Source organism: Branchiostoma belcheri, unplaced genomic scaffold, assembly GCF_001625305.1.
Source record: "Branchiostoma belcheri isolate BF01 breed outbred unplaced genomic scaffold, Haploidv18h27 scaffold149, whole genome shotgun sequence".
Taxonomy (NCBI): domain Eukaryota; kingdom Metazoa; phylum Chordata; class Leptocardii; order Amphioxiformes; family Branchiostomatidae; genus Branchiostoma; species Branchiostoma belcheri.
This window is the reverse complement of record NW_017802924.1, coordinates 131,990-148,555: the sequence shown is the minus strand read 5'-3', so window position 1 is coordinate 148,555 and position 16,566 is coordinate 131,990. Positions and strand designations below refer to the sequence as shown.

The 16,566-nt window shown below is 41.2% G+C and overlaps 1 protein-coding gene across 1 annotated transcript in view; it reads left to right on the top strand.

The window, feature by feature from the left end:
• Positions 1 to 16,566, top strand: part of LOC109465122 — a 126,557-nt gene that overhangs the window by 46,492 nt on the left and 63,499 nt on the right. Inside the window, exons 45-53 of the mRNA XM_019762263.1 lie at positions 3,543 to 3,670; positions 4,343 to 4,559; positions 5,165 to 5,280; positions 5,389 to 5,514; positions 6,189 to 6,470; positions 7,343 to 7,490; positions 11,207 to 11,409; positions 15,600 to 15,725; positions 16,189 to 16,399. Coding sequence (XP_019617822.1) covers positions 3,543 to 3,670; positions 4,343 to 4,559; positions 5,165 to 5,280; positions 5,389 to 5,514; positions 6,189 to 6,470; positions 7,343 to 7,490; positions 11,207 to 11,409; positions 15,600 to 15,725; positions 16,189 to 16,399 — 1,557 coding nt within the window. The remainder of the gene's footprint in view (positions 1 to 3,542; positions 3,671 to 4,342; positions 4,560 to 5,164; positions 5,281 to 5,388; positions 5,515 to 6,188; positions 6,471 to 7,342; positions 7,491 to 11,206; positions 11,410 to 15,599; positions 15,726 to 16,188; positions 16,400 to 16,566) is intronic.

Below are 16,566 nucleotides of genomic sequence, written 5' to 3'. Positions count from 1 at the left end.
TGGAGCCCAATCTGGCCGCTACAGAAGCATTTATATTCCGGTTTTAGTGGCTTTCTCCCAAAAGAAAAGTTGTCGTGATCGACGAGAAGTTGGCGGCTACGCTGTACGCTGGGATTCATAATGAGTCAATGTAAAAAATTCAAGGGACCAACAAAAAGTGGTTTATTTTTCAAATCACCCCACGTCAACATTTTACTCACAGAATGCCGATAGTACATGTACGTGTTTCAAAGGCCAAGCGCCGCTAGATTTGATTGACACAAGCGGCTCGTTTGACACAAAGGAGGGCCGGCGGGCGTGTTGTGAGTTGTGACGTTCTGCGCTGCGTGGAACTTCTTTACACTCAGCTAAATCTTTGCGGAACTACGTGAAGTGGTCGAACGGACAAAGAAGTTTATGAACAAACTAAATGAAATTAAACTTGTTCCGACGTAGGAATTGTGTAAAGAAAGATTACAATTTATGTTCAATTTCGACTATTAAAAGTTACCATTTTGCAAGCATTTTTCAACAAGCTGTAACCTGCGACTTATAAAATTAAAAGATGTTTTCAATGACAAAACATATTCAAGCAGTTTGACGCCACGGCCATATCGATCAGGAATCGATATATAGTAAGCTAAAAATAATATGCCTGATGGTATCTAGTACAACAGACCTCAACAGAATGCATATGTATAAACACAATGCAGTTATCTCCACACTACTAGTATGTTAGTAAGAACAAGTTGTGTTAGGACAAAATATCGCCGGCAACAACTACATGTACTAGTATTATCAATGATAATACTCTGAAAACTTCGGAAGAATCAGCACGCAGTATTCCTCCTCGCATCGTGCAGTTTATTCCACGCACCTTTACATTTGTATAAAATAGAAAACATACACAAAGTTAATCATATGTTAAAAGGGTATCTTGTTTGATTTTATTATTTTTAAAAATGGGTGATTTTGTTACCAAGCTAGTATTTCCAAAGGCTTGGTTGTAACTTTTATTCGGTGAGAACTTTCGACGGGACAAAACAAAGCACGACGCACAATGGACTCCCTGTGTTATAACGGCATTTCAAACAGTGTTTCCAGCGTTTCCAAGTTGCAGACCTAAAACGGTAGCGGATCTTGGGGACCGGACGAAAGCTAAAAAGGCCGTATCTAAGTGGTCAGAAAATCTTCGCAGCCTTAATTTCGTGACGTCGTCAGTAAGACAGAATTCCCAGCACTTGAGTGTAGCGAAAGTTGTGCCGTCGCCTTTGATCTGATGCCGACCCGCGGTTGCTTCAGAGTTCATCAATCAATTTTGACAGGACCGGCGCCGTGGTGTCTGAGGAGACATGATCTGTCCAGAGGCGTATGTGATTTCAGAGCTGTCGTGTGATTTTGGACTCCCATTCCCTTAAAGACCTCAGATTTTTATTTTTGAAAACCACTCTTATCAACAGAGTTTATCACGAGATGTTTGTTCAATAACTGACTGACTTCATACCAAGGACGTTATAATGGTTACATCAACGTCCTTGTTCATACGACAAATGTGTTTGTGGTCTTTCCTCCCCGTAAGCAAATATTCAGCTCGCTACCGAACTTTCCCGACCAAGATCGCAGTATTTCGGAAGGAGACCATACAAATTGATTGGTTGACGATGTACGCCGAATACGAACGAGAAAATATGGAAACCGAGATCACAAAAATTACCCACACAGCGGCTGACGTGTTGCGTGTGTCGGAAACCTAACAAAACACACTGTAATGTTTGCGATTATTAATATTACAAAATCTGACACATTCATACAAACATTCATTATTTCGCGGATAAAATCGACCCGTGAAGCTTGTCGTACCGCCAGACTTACGTGCTGCTTCAAAGTTACTGCATTTTCTGCTCAACAATGGATAGCTCCGTGGACAGTTTAGATGTTACGTGCGATCGCAACAATATCGCCAGGTTATCGCTTTTTGGGAGGACATTGAAAGGACCAATCGCTTCTAGAACGCTTCCATGGCAGGATTATCCTTTGTTGTCGACGGAGATACTAACAATAGTATTGTATGCCGGTGTCAAGTTATATGTATTTACCGCAAGGAGCTTTCGCTCCTTGAGTACCGTCGGCGGTTCTATAAAACTGGCGCAAATGATCAGTTCACGGGAGATGTATCGAGTGCATCGCCGATAAAATCGACGTTTGTCGCTATTTTCTGAAAACAACGCAATTCCCTGTTCGCTAAGGAGACGGATGATTTCAAGCTCCTTTGACGTACCAAGGAAAACACGGAATCATACGTGGAGAAAGCAAACGCTGACTCCACGCGTACGCTGTTTGGTGGCTGTGTGCCACTTCGAATCAAAGGGCTTTGGCCGGCCGCGTGTCACTCGCCGGTCGGCCCGGGAACGCGGTGCGGGGCGTGATTCTCGTAGACGCGCGAGTTTTCACAGCTGATTAAGGGATGTGTTTTTGAAACAAAGGGGAATCATAACAGAAAGTAGCGTTAAGGGAGCGTTAAAGGAGCGTTTGAGAACCGATAAAGAAGCGATAGCTAAGCGTAGTTTTTAGAACAATGCTTCCTGAGAAGCGATAAACTGGAAACGCATTTGTCCGTTAGTGTTAAAATAGCGTTTTTTTTCCCTACTGGCCTCGGATAGGATGTTAAAGTTGTTTCACACCCTACACATGTTAAAGAACCCACCGCACTTATCGAAAAGATTAGGGGACCTTCCCGGTGTGAGTGGTTCAAACCTTACAGTCCGGTATTACGCTGCTTGTACAATGGTGCACGTACATGTACAAAACTGGTGTGTTACGCCTAACGACAGTTTACAGCTAGGTTATGCGAAACAAACAAAACAAAAACAAAACTGCAGTCACACAAGCCATTCCACTGAATAAAGACCCTTTTGTTACACAGACCAAGTCTTTTATTCAGCGATGTTTCGGTGACAATCTGTCACCTTTCTTAGGGTAATTCTGACTGGTTCATGCACAGCACAGGTGTTGCTATGATAGATACATTCCCAAATGCAAAGTATTTACTATTATCTACTAGTAATCCTATTTCAATGCAGTCCCAAATGTACAGGATTAAATTATTGAAGGACAAACCATCCCAGTAGTCGATCTAAATGGAGTGAGAACTGCTCCCAATCAGGATACATAATCTCTGCTACTCCTTTTGGGCTAAGTTAGTTTTTAGTCCAAACTACTTTCCAGGTGAGGTAAGGTTTCAAGACAAATCTCTTAGTTTTTATGGTAGGTATTACTCCCAATCGGTCTTTCCATTATTTGACAGCATTTTTATGCTGATGGGGAACAGTTGTTTGTATAGTTTGTCATCTTCTGACGGATTAAAATTGTTGTGGAGTTTGAAAGATATTGTCATTAAACTAGGTTTAGTCTACCGGCAAAATTTGCCCCTCAAATGCAAGAAAAATAGCTTTTTAGAGGACAAGATTTAAAAAATATTCCTGGGCGAGATTATGGGCTGTTCAATAATCACAATAACCATGGCAAGTTTTTTAATGTATTTATTGTTTTTGTTTACTTCTCAGGTTGCCATGCCGATCGTTCTGTCAGGATGTTGTAGCGACCTGTGGAGGACAGCTGCTGGCCATCGCTGGGATTGAGTGGATCAACGTTGTCTGTAACGTCCTGCCTGATCATGACTGCTTCAGCCCAGGTTAGTTACTTTTTCACTTTTAATTTGGGAAAATTTTCAAATCACCATTATCATAACTAACTACCAGATGAAGTACCTTAACAGCTCCATCTTTGAAAAACAAATTATTATAATAATAGTAATTGTAAAATAAATGGGTAATATCTAACATCATCCAGACATGTTGAGGAATTTCTTTAACAAAACATTCATTTTTGCACTTTTATATCAGATTTTAAGACTGGAGGTGATACCATTAATTTGTTTAGAACATGCTTATTGGAGAAAAAAATCAAATCAAATATACATTATTATAATAAATAAACTTTGTGTAATTTTGTTCTTTGATCTAGAATAATCATATTCTGTTTTTTAAATATTTTGTCTGACCCTGACCTCTTTCCTTATTATCTCACTGAAAAGTGGTCTGCAGGCTGACCTGAGTATTTTATAAATACATGGAGGCTGCTTAAACAAACAAACAGAGAAACAAGCAAACAAACAAGTACAAACCTCACTATTGAATCAACTATGAATCTTGAATCATAAATTAAGAATTTATTTTTTGCTGCTACAGGATTACAGCTGCAGGCTAACCAGTACAATTACTACCTAGCTGTGCCCTGCTGCTACAATTTTGGTATTACAGGTGTTTTCCAACAATAAATATTTTTTTCTCTTTCCTTCCCTCAGAGCTACAATGCGAGCCTGTCCAGTTTGCGCGCTGCCAGGCCTTGCCCTACTCCACGACTCGCTTCCCCAACGTGTTCGGTATCCCGGATCAGAACATGGCGTTGTCGGTGGCGCCGGGCGTGTTTGCTGGACTGGACCTTCTATCAGGCTGCCATCCTGACCTGGAGTTCCTCACCTGCTCACTTCTGTTCCAGGAGTGCACAACGGAGAGACTCAGGTGAGCTAGCAAGGTGGCAAGGTGGACTTGTAGGCAGGGTTGTTGACTCAGAATCCGAAGGTTCTCACTGGGTTCAGATATTTGGCAAGCTTCACTGTTGTTTATTTGGGAATGGCACTTTCTGTTAAAACACCTTTCGGAACTCAAGAAAACATTGAGTAGTTTTGGTCAGAGGCGCCTTTTTGGATAGTACGTAAAGCTATACATGTAGGTCCCATGTTTGAGGAGAGTCGCATCTTGAGCATGTTGATGGTCTCACCAAACTTATTGTAAAGAGCAGTCTGAGTCTGAGTCTTTTCTGGTGTGAGTGGTTCAAACCTCACAGTCTCAGATCTAACATCTTTGAATTGTGATCACACTTGTTTTGCAGTTGCACATAATATAATCAAACACCACTACCACTACATGTCCTACTACTACTACTACATTTACTTTTACTACTACTGTTAGACAACTACTACAGTTACTGTACTAACTACTAACAGTAACTACAGTACTATAATACTACTATTAGACTACTACTACAGAACTGTAACAGTCATAACTACTATAATTACTACTACTACAATAACTACTAAATGCCTTTTTGCTTGTGTTTTTCCCAGACTGCCCTGCCAGTCTCTATGTCAGGATGTAGTTGGCACCTGTGGTCGACTGGTGGACATGGAATGGCTGTCAGTCCTGTGTGACGCCCTCCCTAACTACAGCTGCATTCAGAGCAGTAAGTTTGATTCTTCAAAATACACACTTGGTACTTCATTGATAATTATAATAATACATATCATTTTATGAACAGAACAACTTGATTGGTTTGTGTTTGTTCTCTCAGCCGGGCCTTGTGGACATGATGAGTTTGCGTGCCACGCCCCCGGAGGAAATGTTACATGTATCGAGGACAGCCTGCAGTGTAACGGTAACTGGGACTGTCCCTTAGGACAAGATGAGATTCCATGTGGTAAGTCTACTTGTACAAGCATGTCGGCAGAACATACTGCACCTTCGCTTAACCCATAATGTATTGTGCATAGCACTTTGGCAAAACGTCTCATCTAATGTTGTATTTGAGCATATAAGGTTAACATCCCATCTATAGTTTGCAAATATTGGGTCTGCAACAGGCATAATTCTGATGCAATGTTGACCAACCCATGAAAAATCCGGGTTTTGCGCAGGCACAGTACGTTCTGCTGATGTGCTACTTCTACAACATACAGTATACTACACAGCAAAGAAATCTAATGGATTAAATCCTCTACAGACTCCAGATATAATGCTATAGAGTGCCAAAAAACAAGATGTCGAAAAAACAAGCATTGGCTAAATTTCATATCCACCAACTTTTCTATTCCAGACCTGTAGTCAAATAATTATAAGGCCAAAAGGGGCACTAGGCATTGTTACAGTAACAGAAGTGTTGTTACTGTAGCAGCTGCTATAGCCTTAGTATATTATGATTGTACACTTCAGGCTACTACACCGGTACCCCTTCTACTGTGACACTCTGGCATTGCTGGAGAGTAGCAGCATTTCTTTTTTTAAGCCAGGCAAGAAACCTATGCACTGTCATGTACAAATCACTAACCATGCTACTTCAATTTTAGATTCAAAATTTTTTCTTCCATTTTCCAGCGGAAGAAGGGATGTGTCAGAACTGGGAGTTCTCGTGTGATTCACTGGTTCTGTCACGGAGGAAGAGAGATGATCACAACCACTCCAGCATGGGGGTGGCAGAGGAAGAGGAGGGATGGAGAGAAGAGGAGGAGGGGTGGAGAGATGAGGAGGGGAGATGGAGAGATGAGGAAGGATGGAGGGAGGAGGACCACAGACGCCCTAGGTGTGTGGATGCTTGGCAGGTGTGTGACGGACGTCCTGACTGTCCTTCTGGAGAAGACGAGTCACCGGAGTACTGTGGTAAGGAGTCTTAGAAATCTATAATATGTAGTCTTGAAATAACTGTTTCTGTTTGAATTCTTAATATTTAGTCATGAGAAACTTCAAGCTTATTCCTGAGAAGCTTTGGGTGGCTTTAATTTCATTGAAGTCATGAGGAAAGAGGTTAGGACCAAGGGAAATAGAGTCAACAAACTTTAAGATGGATAGTATTACACATTACATTGTTCAATTCCTAATAAATCTGTAAACATACAGTGGACCCTTACATGTACATATTAATTGGTTTCACAAACGCAGTATCAGAAAAATATATTGCAGAGTTAGCATTGGGCTCATCTGTTTTGGTTATTTATTTAAGTTAGAAATTTATCCGATTCAGTAGTCTTGAAATATTTGTTTTTGTTTGAACCCGGTCAGTCATGAGAAACTTAGAGCTTATTCTGAGAACCTTTGGGTGGCTTTAATTTCATTGAAGTCATGAGGGAAAAGGTTGGGGACAAGAGAAATACAACAAAGATGGATAGTTACACATTACATAATGAAAAGACGTTAATTTAAGAAAAAAGTACTTAGTACATGTACATGTAGTCCCAGGTTATTTCACTGAGTGTCCAATTGATCATTGCAAGCAAAATTGCAGTATATATGCATGGGGTGAAGTCTGCTATCTCTATGATCATAATGCTATTGTGCTGTCCCTGTTTCAGCTGCCCATTATGAGCCAGTGCAGCATGAATCTGTATGAGGGGGTGAAGTCTGCTATCTCTAAAATGTTTAACTTAGTTTGTGCTGTTTCAGCTGCCCATTGTGAGCCAGCGAAGCATGATTCTATATGATGAGGTGAAGCCTGCTATCTCTATAATAACGTTCTGTGCTCTGTGCCTGTACAGCTGCCCGTTGTGAGCCAGTGCAGTATGACTTCTGCGCTAGTCGTGAGGACAGCACTGTGTTCCCTAACCTGGTGGGACACAGGACCCAGCAAGACCTGCTCAACTCATCAGCAGAAACTACAGCAGTTCTGCAGCAACTACTGGACAGGTAGAGCTTATTCTTGGCGTGTTTGTTTGCTTGTTTGTTTGTTTGTTTGTTTTTCAAAAGAAGGTACTAGACATGTAGGTTTTTCTTCTGGTGTGTCTGTTTGCTTGTTTGTGTGTCCTCAGAAGATACTCGACAGGTAGCGCTTGTTTTTGGCGTCTCGGGTTCCCTGTTTGCTTTTGTTTCCATAGAAGCTATACTTGACAATGTAGATTTTATTTTTGATGTGTCTGTTAATTGGTTGGTAAGCTAGTGGGACTAGGTAGGTAGGTAGGTAAGCTACTAGACACTCGGGTAGCTTTTGTTTCTGGCGTGTCTGTTTCCTTGTTTGCTTTTGTTTCGATCCACAGAAGCTGTACTTGACAGGTAGAGTTTGTTTTTGATGTGTCTGTTTGTTTGTTTGTTTCTGTTTCCATAGCAGCTACTAAACAGGTAGACTTAGTGTCTTCTTATCATCCTTTATGTTATTGTTTAGTTCATATAGTAACTGTTTATACAACAAAAAGAGAGTTAACTTTGTAGCTGTTTCTTTACACCATACACCTTTAGTAAGTAACCAGACAAGTTCATTGATTACTAATGAATTTAGAGAATTTTAACATATATCAAACATATCTGACTTACATTAAATTTTTTACCATCACAAAATATCGAGGTTAAGGCAATTTTTTACTTCTGTGGAACCACAAGGATTTCAGCACCAAGGGCAGGTCCATTTTGAATTAGATTGACTTGAGCGACAACAGCTGGGATTCAAACTCCCAATCTCTTCGGAGCAGGAGCAGGGTCGCTTATAAAGCACTGGACTAGTCTAACTTTTTTTTACCATTTTCGCATGCGCGAAAATGGTAACTCAGACGAGATTGAGATTGGATCAACGGATGGATGGATCAACGGTTCCACCCTTCAACGGCCATGCAGACATGCTAAGTCACCGCATGTCGCTAGATGTCGTTGTTGCGACGGCCATGCAGACATGCTGAGTTGCCGCATGTCGCTAGATGTCGTTGTTGCGAGTGCACTTTTTACCATTTATGCCTTGGACGTTTGTATACTTTCCATTATGGTTGCTAATTTCAAAATCATAGTTCTATTAATGTTGCATAACAAAGCTGCTGACAAAACAAACTTAATTTGTCTTGAACAATAACTTGATTTTATTATTTGCCAAAAATGTTGATAAAGATATGTCTATAATCAAGGATTCACAGTAATCAAGGATTTTAATAAACTGCATAAATTATGTCAATGAGCATTAGCAGTGTGGATTAGTCTAGATGTTCAGATTTCCATTAGCCGGCAGTCCAGAGGGTCACACGTCCGACCAATCAAGGCGCTGCAGGCAAAGCTTATTAAAAGCCTCCTTTTCAGGCGTTCCCGGATCGGTGTTTTTGTGTGTGTGTGTGTTGGGGGGGGGTGTATTTTCTGACCAAACGTAGATCGCACGCAATAGAAGCTCCGGCCTACATAGCTGTCCGTGGAACTATTGATATTACCTGGGTGCCTAACTTTCACCAACATGTCTTTTGTATTTTAGGAAATTAATTAATTAATGAGTGAGTGTTTAATTAACTTAAATAGGTATTGCATTGTTTGGCAAGGTATTTTCCATTGACAATTTTTAATAGATCAGGTTGATCAAATGATATAATGTAAACAATTATATATGATTAGTAAAAGATGACTTTTGAAGTTCTCTTCGAGTATTATTTTAGGGTTGAATCAGGGTCAACGCGAAAAAAAATCATGATCCGGTGATCGACATCATGCCCCCCCGCACACTTCATGTATTCAGTGTTCTAAATACCCGTCTTCAGTCTGCAATTTGCAGATAGATTTTCAAGATTTCAGGATAAAAATTACACAATCTGCAATTTGAAGAATGAAAAAAAAAAAATGGTCCTCACAACTTCATATTCCCTTTGTTTGACCCGCCCGGCGCCCAAATCCCGCTGCGATTCAAGCCGCGGCGGCTTCCCGAGCCATGCAAATAAACCTAGTCCTGACGCCACAGCCTCCGATTTCCACCGAGCCAGCCCCGAGCGCATGCCGACAGCGAGGGATGTGGCTCAGATTTCCGACGATTTCCTTATTTAGATCATTCGGAAGACTTCGGGTAGCAAACAAAATGGCCGCCATGCACATGATTTTATACTAGTAGCTTCGCTTCTCAACCGAAATGAGGAAGTTTAACCTCATTTGCAGACTTTAGCGGCCATGGAGTTGATTTGGGGAAGTGCTGAGACGCGATTTCGCTACGGCATATGGGATTTTGCCGCGGAGGGAGTTACGTACGCCGGCAAAAACTTGCTTCAGCGATCGGCTCCAGAAAATTTATCTTTATGCTGCCGCTCAAGTCTTCGAAGGTGGTTTAACGAAGTTTATATAAATAATAAAGCCACTTTGCGTAGATCGATCTCCGTTTTCTTGCGATGGTATGAAAATTCAAGTACAGTATATTTTCAAAACGTTTGATATTTCTTTGTTCGTTGCCACATGTTGTTTATTTATCTTATTGTCATGTACAGTTACCAGCGTGAGTCTGAGTCGAGCCATTGTTCTTATGTGGCCGTTAGCACATGTTGTTTAAACAGACAGCAACATTGAAGAAAAGAACCGAGTTAACAGACATCGGCACGTTCCTTGAAGTCAGGTTTCCCGCCGTATTTAAATAAGAAATGTGTGGGCCCGCGGCGTTTTGAAAAGACGCGACGCGCTTTGGAAAGACCCCGCGCCGTGGCTCATTCAAATTCGCTACATTTTTTGCTAAGTTTAATGTCTTCACCCACGATTTTTGACCGTCAATGTTGACGGTAAGGACTTAAATTTTTACCGTCCGACGGGAAAAATACCGTCAATTGACGGTAAAACGGGCGCTGGCTAAAGCCCTGGTTGAATGTCACGAGGTTTGTAAACTTAGATGTTGGGGACAAAGCCATAGAAGAGATTTTGAATAAAATTATATATATATATATTAACGTTACTTATAATTTAAGTTAAAATGTACTTTTGTGTCTCATTTTTTTATTCTGTTAAAAAGACTCTTAAAAGAGAGAAAACAGGTTATAAACTGTTATATACTTGATTTTTGTAATGTTTTAAACTTAAAGAGTTGAAATATAGAAGTGCATGTTCTCTCATTATATACAATGTTGATGAGAACTAGAACCATTTATATAACTTAGGTAAATTGAAATGATAGGATGGGGAAAATGTTCGTAAAAACTGTAAGCCTGTAAGCGGCGAAAATGGTCAGCTTTTGCAGAAGCACTTGTTTTACTTAGTGGTCGCCATGTAACATGCACTTTAAGGTTGGTTAACCACCTGAATGGTATCACCTGAATGGCATTACCACCTGAATGGCATTACCGCCTGAATGGTATTACCACTCACCTGGGTTACGGGTTACCGAGTAGAACTGTAAAAGCAACTCTTCTCCCTGAGTCAGAAACATCATGATTGAGACCAGCCCAATTTCTCACAAGTAGTGAGGACTAACTGACCCAATAGGAGAAGCAGGGGTTACGAGGCTGGTCGGGAAAATTCCCTACCCCATTTTTAGACCATAATGGTTTATTCCACTTCCACTCACGTGGGTTCTTTAACGTGCTTGAGGTGTGTCTCTCCTCAAACAGGGGACCTCCATTTTAACGACCCATCCGATAAGACAATAACTTGCTAGTAGTACTTATAACTGAATCCTCTTTCTCCCGCTGCAGTAACTGTTACCCCAACATGTCAGCTGTGATCTGTACGTACATCACGCCACACTGCCAGGACAGCAGGCTGGTCCCAATCTGCCGCGGTCTCTGTCAGGACGTCATACGTCACTGTGCCGCCACATACCAGAGCATCATGGTCCCCAGTGACTGTTCCATCTTACCTGAGGAGCAGGGTCCAACACCATGTGTGGCCATGGAAGGTACTAGTAAGGTTTCTTCTAGATGTAACATGACTGAGTGAGTGAGTGAGTGAGTGAGTGAGAGTGAAAAAATGGATGAATGGAAGAGTAAAGGATGGAAAGGAATGAACTACTAGCTAACATTTGTGTAGGTATGCAGTGTTGACTTAGAGTAAATGAATAGGTGGATGGATGAATGAATGTCTTATTGAATGAATGAATGAATGATGGACTTGATGGGTGGATAAATGAATGGATAATGGAATGAATGCATGAATGAATGAATGGATGAATGGATGGATGAATGGATGAGTGGATGAATGTGAATGAATGAATGAAGAAATTAAATGAATGAATGAATGAATGAATGAATGAATGAATGAATGAATGAATGAATGAATGAATGAAAAAGTAGGTTACCATGTTTGTGTAGGTATGCAGTGCTGACTGGGAAAGATGATGGAGTGAATGTATAAAATTGAAATGATCAAATTGAATTAATGCAATTGAATGGATAAATGAATGAATGGGTGGGTGGGTGAATTTTGTGTGGATGGATAAGGTACTAATAAAAATCTGACAATTTCTATATTACATCTTATATACGCCTTAGACCAAGGCCTCGTACAACATCTTAGAGCCCCGGCAAAGATGAAGATGAAGATGAAGATTTATATCATACCCGGGCCGCAATAACATTCGATAATGGGTTCCGGACTGGGCTGTACTTTATGGTACGGCCCGGGCTTCCCTAGCTTCCATAGAACAATTTGAATGCGTTTTGCCCTAACTGCATGCGCCGCTTTCGAAAATCGGAGTACAGAATCCGGATGTCAGAATTGATGTTGTTGCATTTTAGGGTTTAGTGGCTACAACTTTTGGCTCATATTCCATTGAAAGGCATGTTTTCTTGGGTGGGTATGACTAGGTATTCCAACGCTACCAGGAAAATCGTCTACCGCATGGTGTCGGTACAATTTTCTAGCATCTTCCCACACTCGCGGTGCAAAAATCATTCGCTCCTAGTAGCAAAGTTACCCATAGAAATAAAGGATATAACTTCCCCTTTCCTGTGGTGTATTTATTTAGGTTGTAAAATGTTGCAAACGCCAGAAATTTGCCGATGAAAACGGCGCGTCTTGAGCCGAGCGCCCGGGTCGCTGAAACGCGGCCATTTTGTCCCGCTCGCTATTGCGAAATCACCCTGACTTTAGTGCGCTTGCGCCTCGCCGTCATAGACCGCATCAGAATGAAAGTAGCACCATTCGAAAGCGCAGATTCCGAGCTTTAAAATGGTGCCAGGGACATCGGGAAAATTTTATTTTCGGGGGGCTAAACGTCCATTTTTAACGATTTGTCGATCTTTTTACATAAATTTGACCACCTAAATTTCATTTTCCCATTTTGTCACCAGTGTCAAAATGACGGCAAAAAACAGGGCTTTCCGCTGATGTAATCGGTAGTTTTCTCGAATGCACGCCGGCGAAGCGCAACGCTAGATTTACTGATGAAGTCATGGTAAACAGAGCGCTGCCGCGGGAAATACGGCCCGCTCGGGCGTCGGGCGTTCTTCAGGAACAGCAAATACGTGAATGTAGCGGCACAAATACGCCCTATTTGACGCTATGGAGCAAGAATTTCCAGGTAAAATATGTTTTTGTGTATTTTGAGAGTTTGTAAACACTGGATGGGGGGAGGGGGGCGAGGTCTAAGGAAATTATGTGTGCTTTTATTACAAATAATACCAATTTATTTTCTCAAGCCCATACCAGCAAAATTATGTAGTTTCAATGCAATATGTGTACTTGTAGTACTTATCACTGATTATGTTATAGTTTAAGAGTTGTTTATTTCTGTGGTACTTGACATGTAAATTGTTGTTTGCCTTGTTCCAAGTTGAAAATACCACTGTGTATTTTTTCACTTGTTGAACTTGAGGCACCGTGGGCCCCCGGTTAGGGGTCAGCCGGGGAACCTATGCCCAATTTTTTCAAAATTTTGATGGCATTTTAAGCTTATTCTTATTGTTACAATAAAAGTAAATGGCATTTTGGAGATATATTTTCACTCATATTTGTTTAGCCATGTAGTAGTAATTTATCAAGCCAGCAAACCAATATTTTGCCCAAATTCCCTGGACTTGGATATCTACCTACCTACTTACCTTGTCCATCAAAGGACCGGGTCGTCGGGGTGACAGGGTAGTTTTCCTTTGTGCTGCAGCAGTCAGTAGCTCCGGGATTGTCATCCAAATCATTCTCTTCAATGAGCTGACTTCAGTTCAAACTTGAGGTTACAGTATATATACACATTGTACTTACCTGCTGTATTCTTTTTTTATCGTATCAGGAACCCATTTCTTACAAACCTGGGAAGTGTGGTAATGTTGCCATGTGGTACACAACGACAACCATGGCCACCAACTCTGGTACCCAGGAGAGGTTGTAGAGGATGGGGTGGAGACAGTGACTATCAACTTTTTCCACAAAGTTGCAGTTAACTTGAACCTTCTATTTCTATTAGAAATAAATCTTTAGAACTACCCAGTATATACAGTGTAAAGAATGTAATGATTTCAGTACACCAAATAGATGTTAGTGCATGTCATACATTGTACGCTAGATTAATAATGTTTTTATTGACATTGTAAATGCAACTTGATAATATTGTATATAGCTACACTTATGATACATTTATTCAATCAAAACAAACATCTGCCATGTTTCTGCCATGTATTGTGCAAGTGTTGAGTTGTACTTTTGATGCAACATGTAACATCATGGCTCATCAAGCAAGTGATATATGTACCGGTATGTGACAGATTCATGCAATCTTACCGTTGACCTTGACCAAGTTGACCTTGTAATTAGGGCAATTAACATTCAATTTGATGACATTCTGTGGATGTAACATATTGTATCTATTACTTATAGAAGATAACATAATGCTGTACACTGTGGAAGTCTATGAAGTATGTTGCTTAGTGGACTAGTCTAGTACAAGTATTTACAACGCTATATCATGCATATATATATGACTTCGCGGTTACCCAAAATATTGACTTTTTGACCTAAATTTAATCCTTTATGGAAGAAGTACAGGTAAAATAACTGTTTTTATGTAAAAGAAGACTAATGGGTGTTGCTGTGTCTGAAATATTGGAAGACAGGTCTGTTCCCATCAAAGAATACAGGTGTGTGAACTTTGGAGGATTTTTCCCCCCTCTAGGGGTCAAAGGTCACGCTGCCACCTGACAGATTTGTCGGGAAAAGCATATTTTGACCCGGCATATATACATAATAAAATGTCGTGGAAGTCTGGAACTCTGTGATGTGACTCAATGTAGTACATATTATCAATAAATAAGATAAAATAAGATTTTCACCATTTACTTACCTTTTAATCACCCTTCAAAAATGGTAATTTGTTCATTTTCTCAGATGATTTCACAATCTGGAGGTTAACGAGGTCATATTTTGGCAACTTCGTGGAGCCATATCTCAGGAACCGCTCAAGATATTGACCTCATTTAAAAAGCATTTTACTCACCTTGATAAGCTCTTCCAGAAACTGTAAGAATCATCTCTGTATTATGTATTTGAAATTTTGGTTGGAATACCTAGTATGACATAAATATAGAATACAACACGGGGTATTCCGTATCGCCCGAGGTACCAGCCCGACCGCGCGTCGGATCGCCCGACGGCCGAAGGCCGGAGGGAGATCCGATCCGCGGGAGGGCTGGGGCCGAGGGTGATGCGGAATACACCGTGTTGTATTTTATTTATGTCATACCGAACCAAGAAAACACGCCTTTCAATGCGAAATGAGCGAAAATTTGGTGTCCCTAATCTAAAAAAACGCAACAACATCAATTCCAACGTCTGAATTTTGTATTCGAATTTCGAAATCGGTGCACGCGGTTAGGCCGAAACGCGTTCGAATCGTTCTATTGAACATTTGGAAGGCCCGGGCCGTACGCGTTAAGAACCCCCGGGCCGTACCGCTAGTTATCACACGGGCCGGAACACCCGTATCGAACGTAATCGCGGCCCAGGTAGGACATAAATAAAAATACAACACGGTGTATTCCACATCGCCCTCGGTTCCGGCCCTCCCGTGAGTTGGATTGCCTGACGGCCGACCCGCAGTTGGGCCGATACCTAAGGCGATACGGAATACCGCATGTTGTATTCTATATAATTATACAGGTACACAGTGTAAACCAGACCAGCTGCAGTGCAGATCACCAGAGGGAAGTCTGTCCTGTATAAACCAGAACCTGGTGTGTAACGGGAGACCAGACTGTCCACAGGGGGAGGATGAACAGGACTGTGGTAAGGCTCATCTTACTACCAGCATTTGTCTAATCCTACAGTTACTGTAGCAGCACTTCAGTAAATGTCAGTAGCATAGTACTGTCAAGGCTATTACCATCAGCCATCTTACTGCCAGCATATTTGTCTAATCTTACTGTTAGCAGCATGTCACTAAATGTCAGTAACATGTCTGACTCAGTACTGTCAAGACAGTAACTATCAGTAGGATATCAGTCAGAATAATACTTACTGGAAAGCATTCAGTACTTGTCTGTTGCACTATAGTTGTGACAGTTTAGCTTCAGAATCTTAAAAATTACTGAAATGTTACTGATTCAGAAGTAAGACTGTCAGTAACTAGTGGTTTGTATCTGCCATTAGTGAAATATGCCTAAAATTGAAGTTTACTAGAATATATTGTCCAAGAACCAACCTGAAGGTGATGAATTTATAAAATTGATCCTTTATTGCTTTGTTCCAGAATGTCAGTCCATCCGGTTTGATCGTTGCTCTGCCCTGCCGTACTCCAAAACTCGCTTCCCAAACATCCTGGGTCTGCCCAGTCAGGACCTGGCAGTCCTGGGCGCGTCGGCAGTCTTCACAGCCATGGACTTCCTCCCCAGGTGCCACCCTCACCTGGACACCTTCTTCTGTTCCGTCTTCTTCCCTGAGTGCTCACCTGGAGACGTCAGGTGAGTCTTTTTCTTCGTTACTGTAAGAAAAACAGTAGATTACTGGAAACTGCGCATTGGCCATTGTGAAAACAAAGGGTAGAAATAGAGAGTAGACATGGAAATTGCAGTGCAAACAAGGTAGATATTCTTTTACACAGTGACCAGCCCCTCTAACTTGTTCCAAC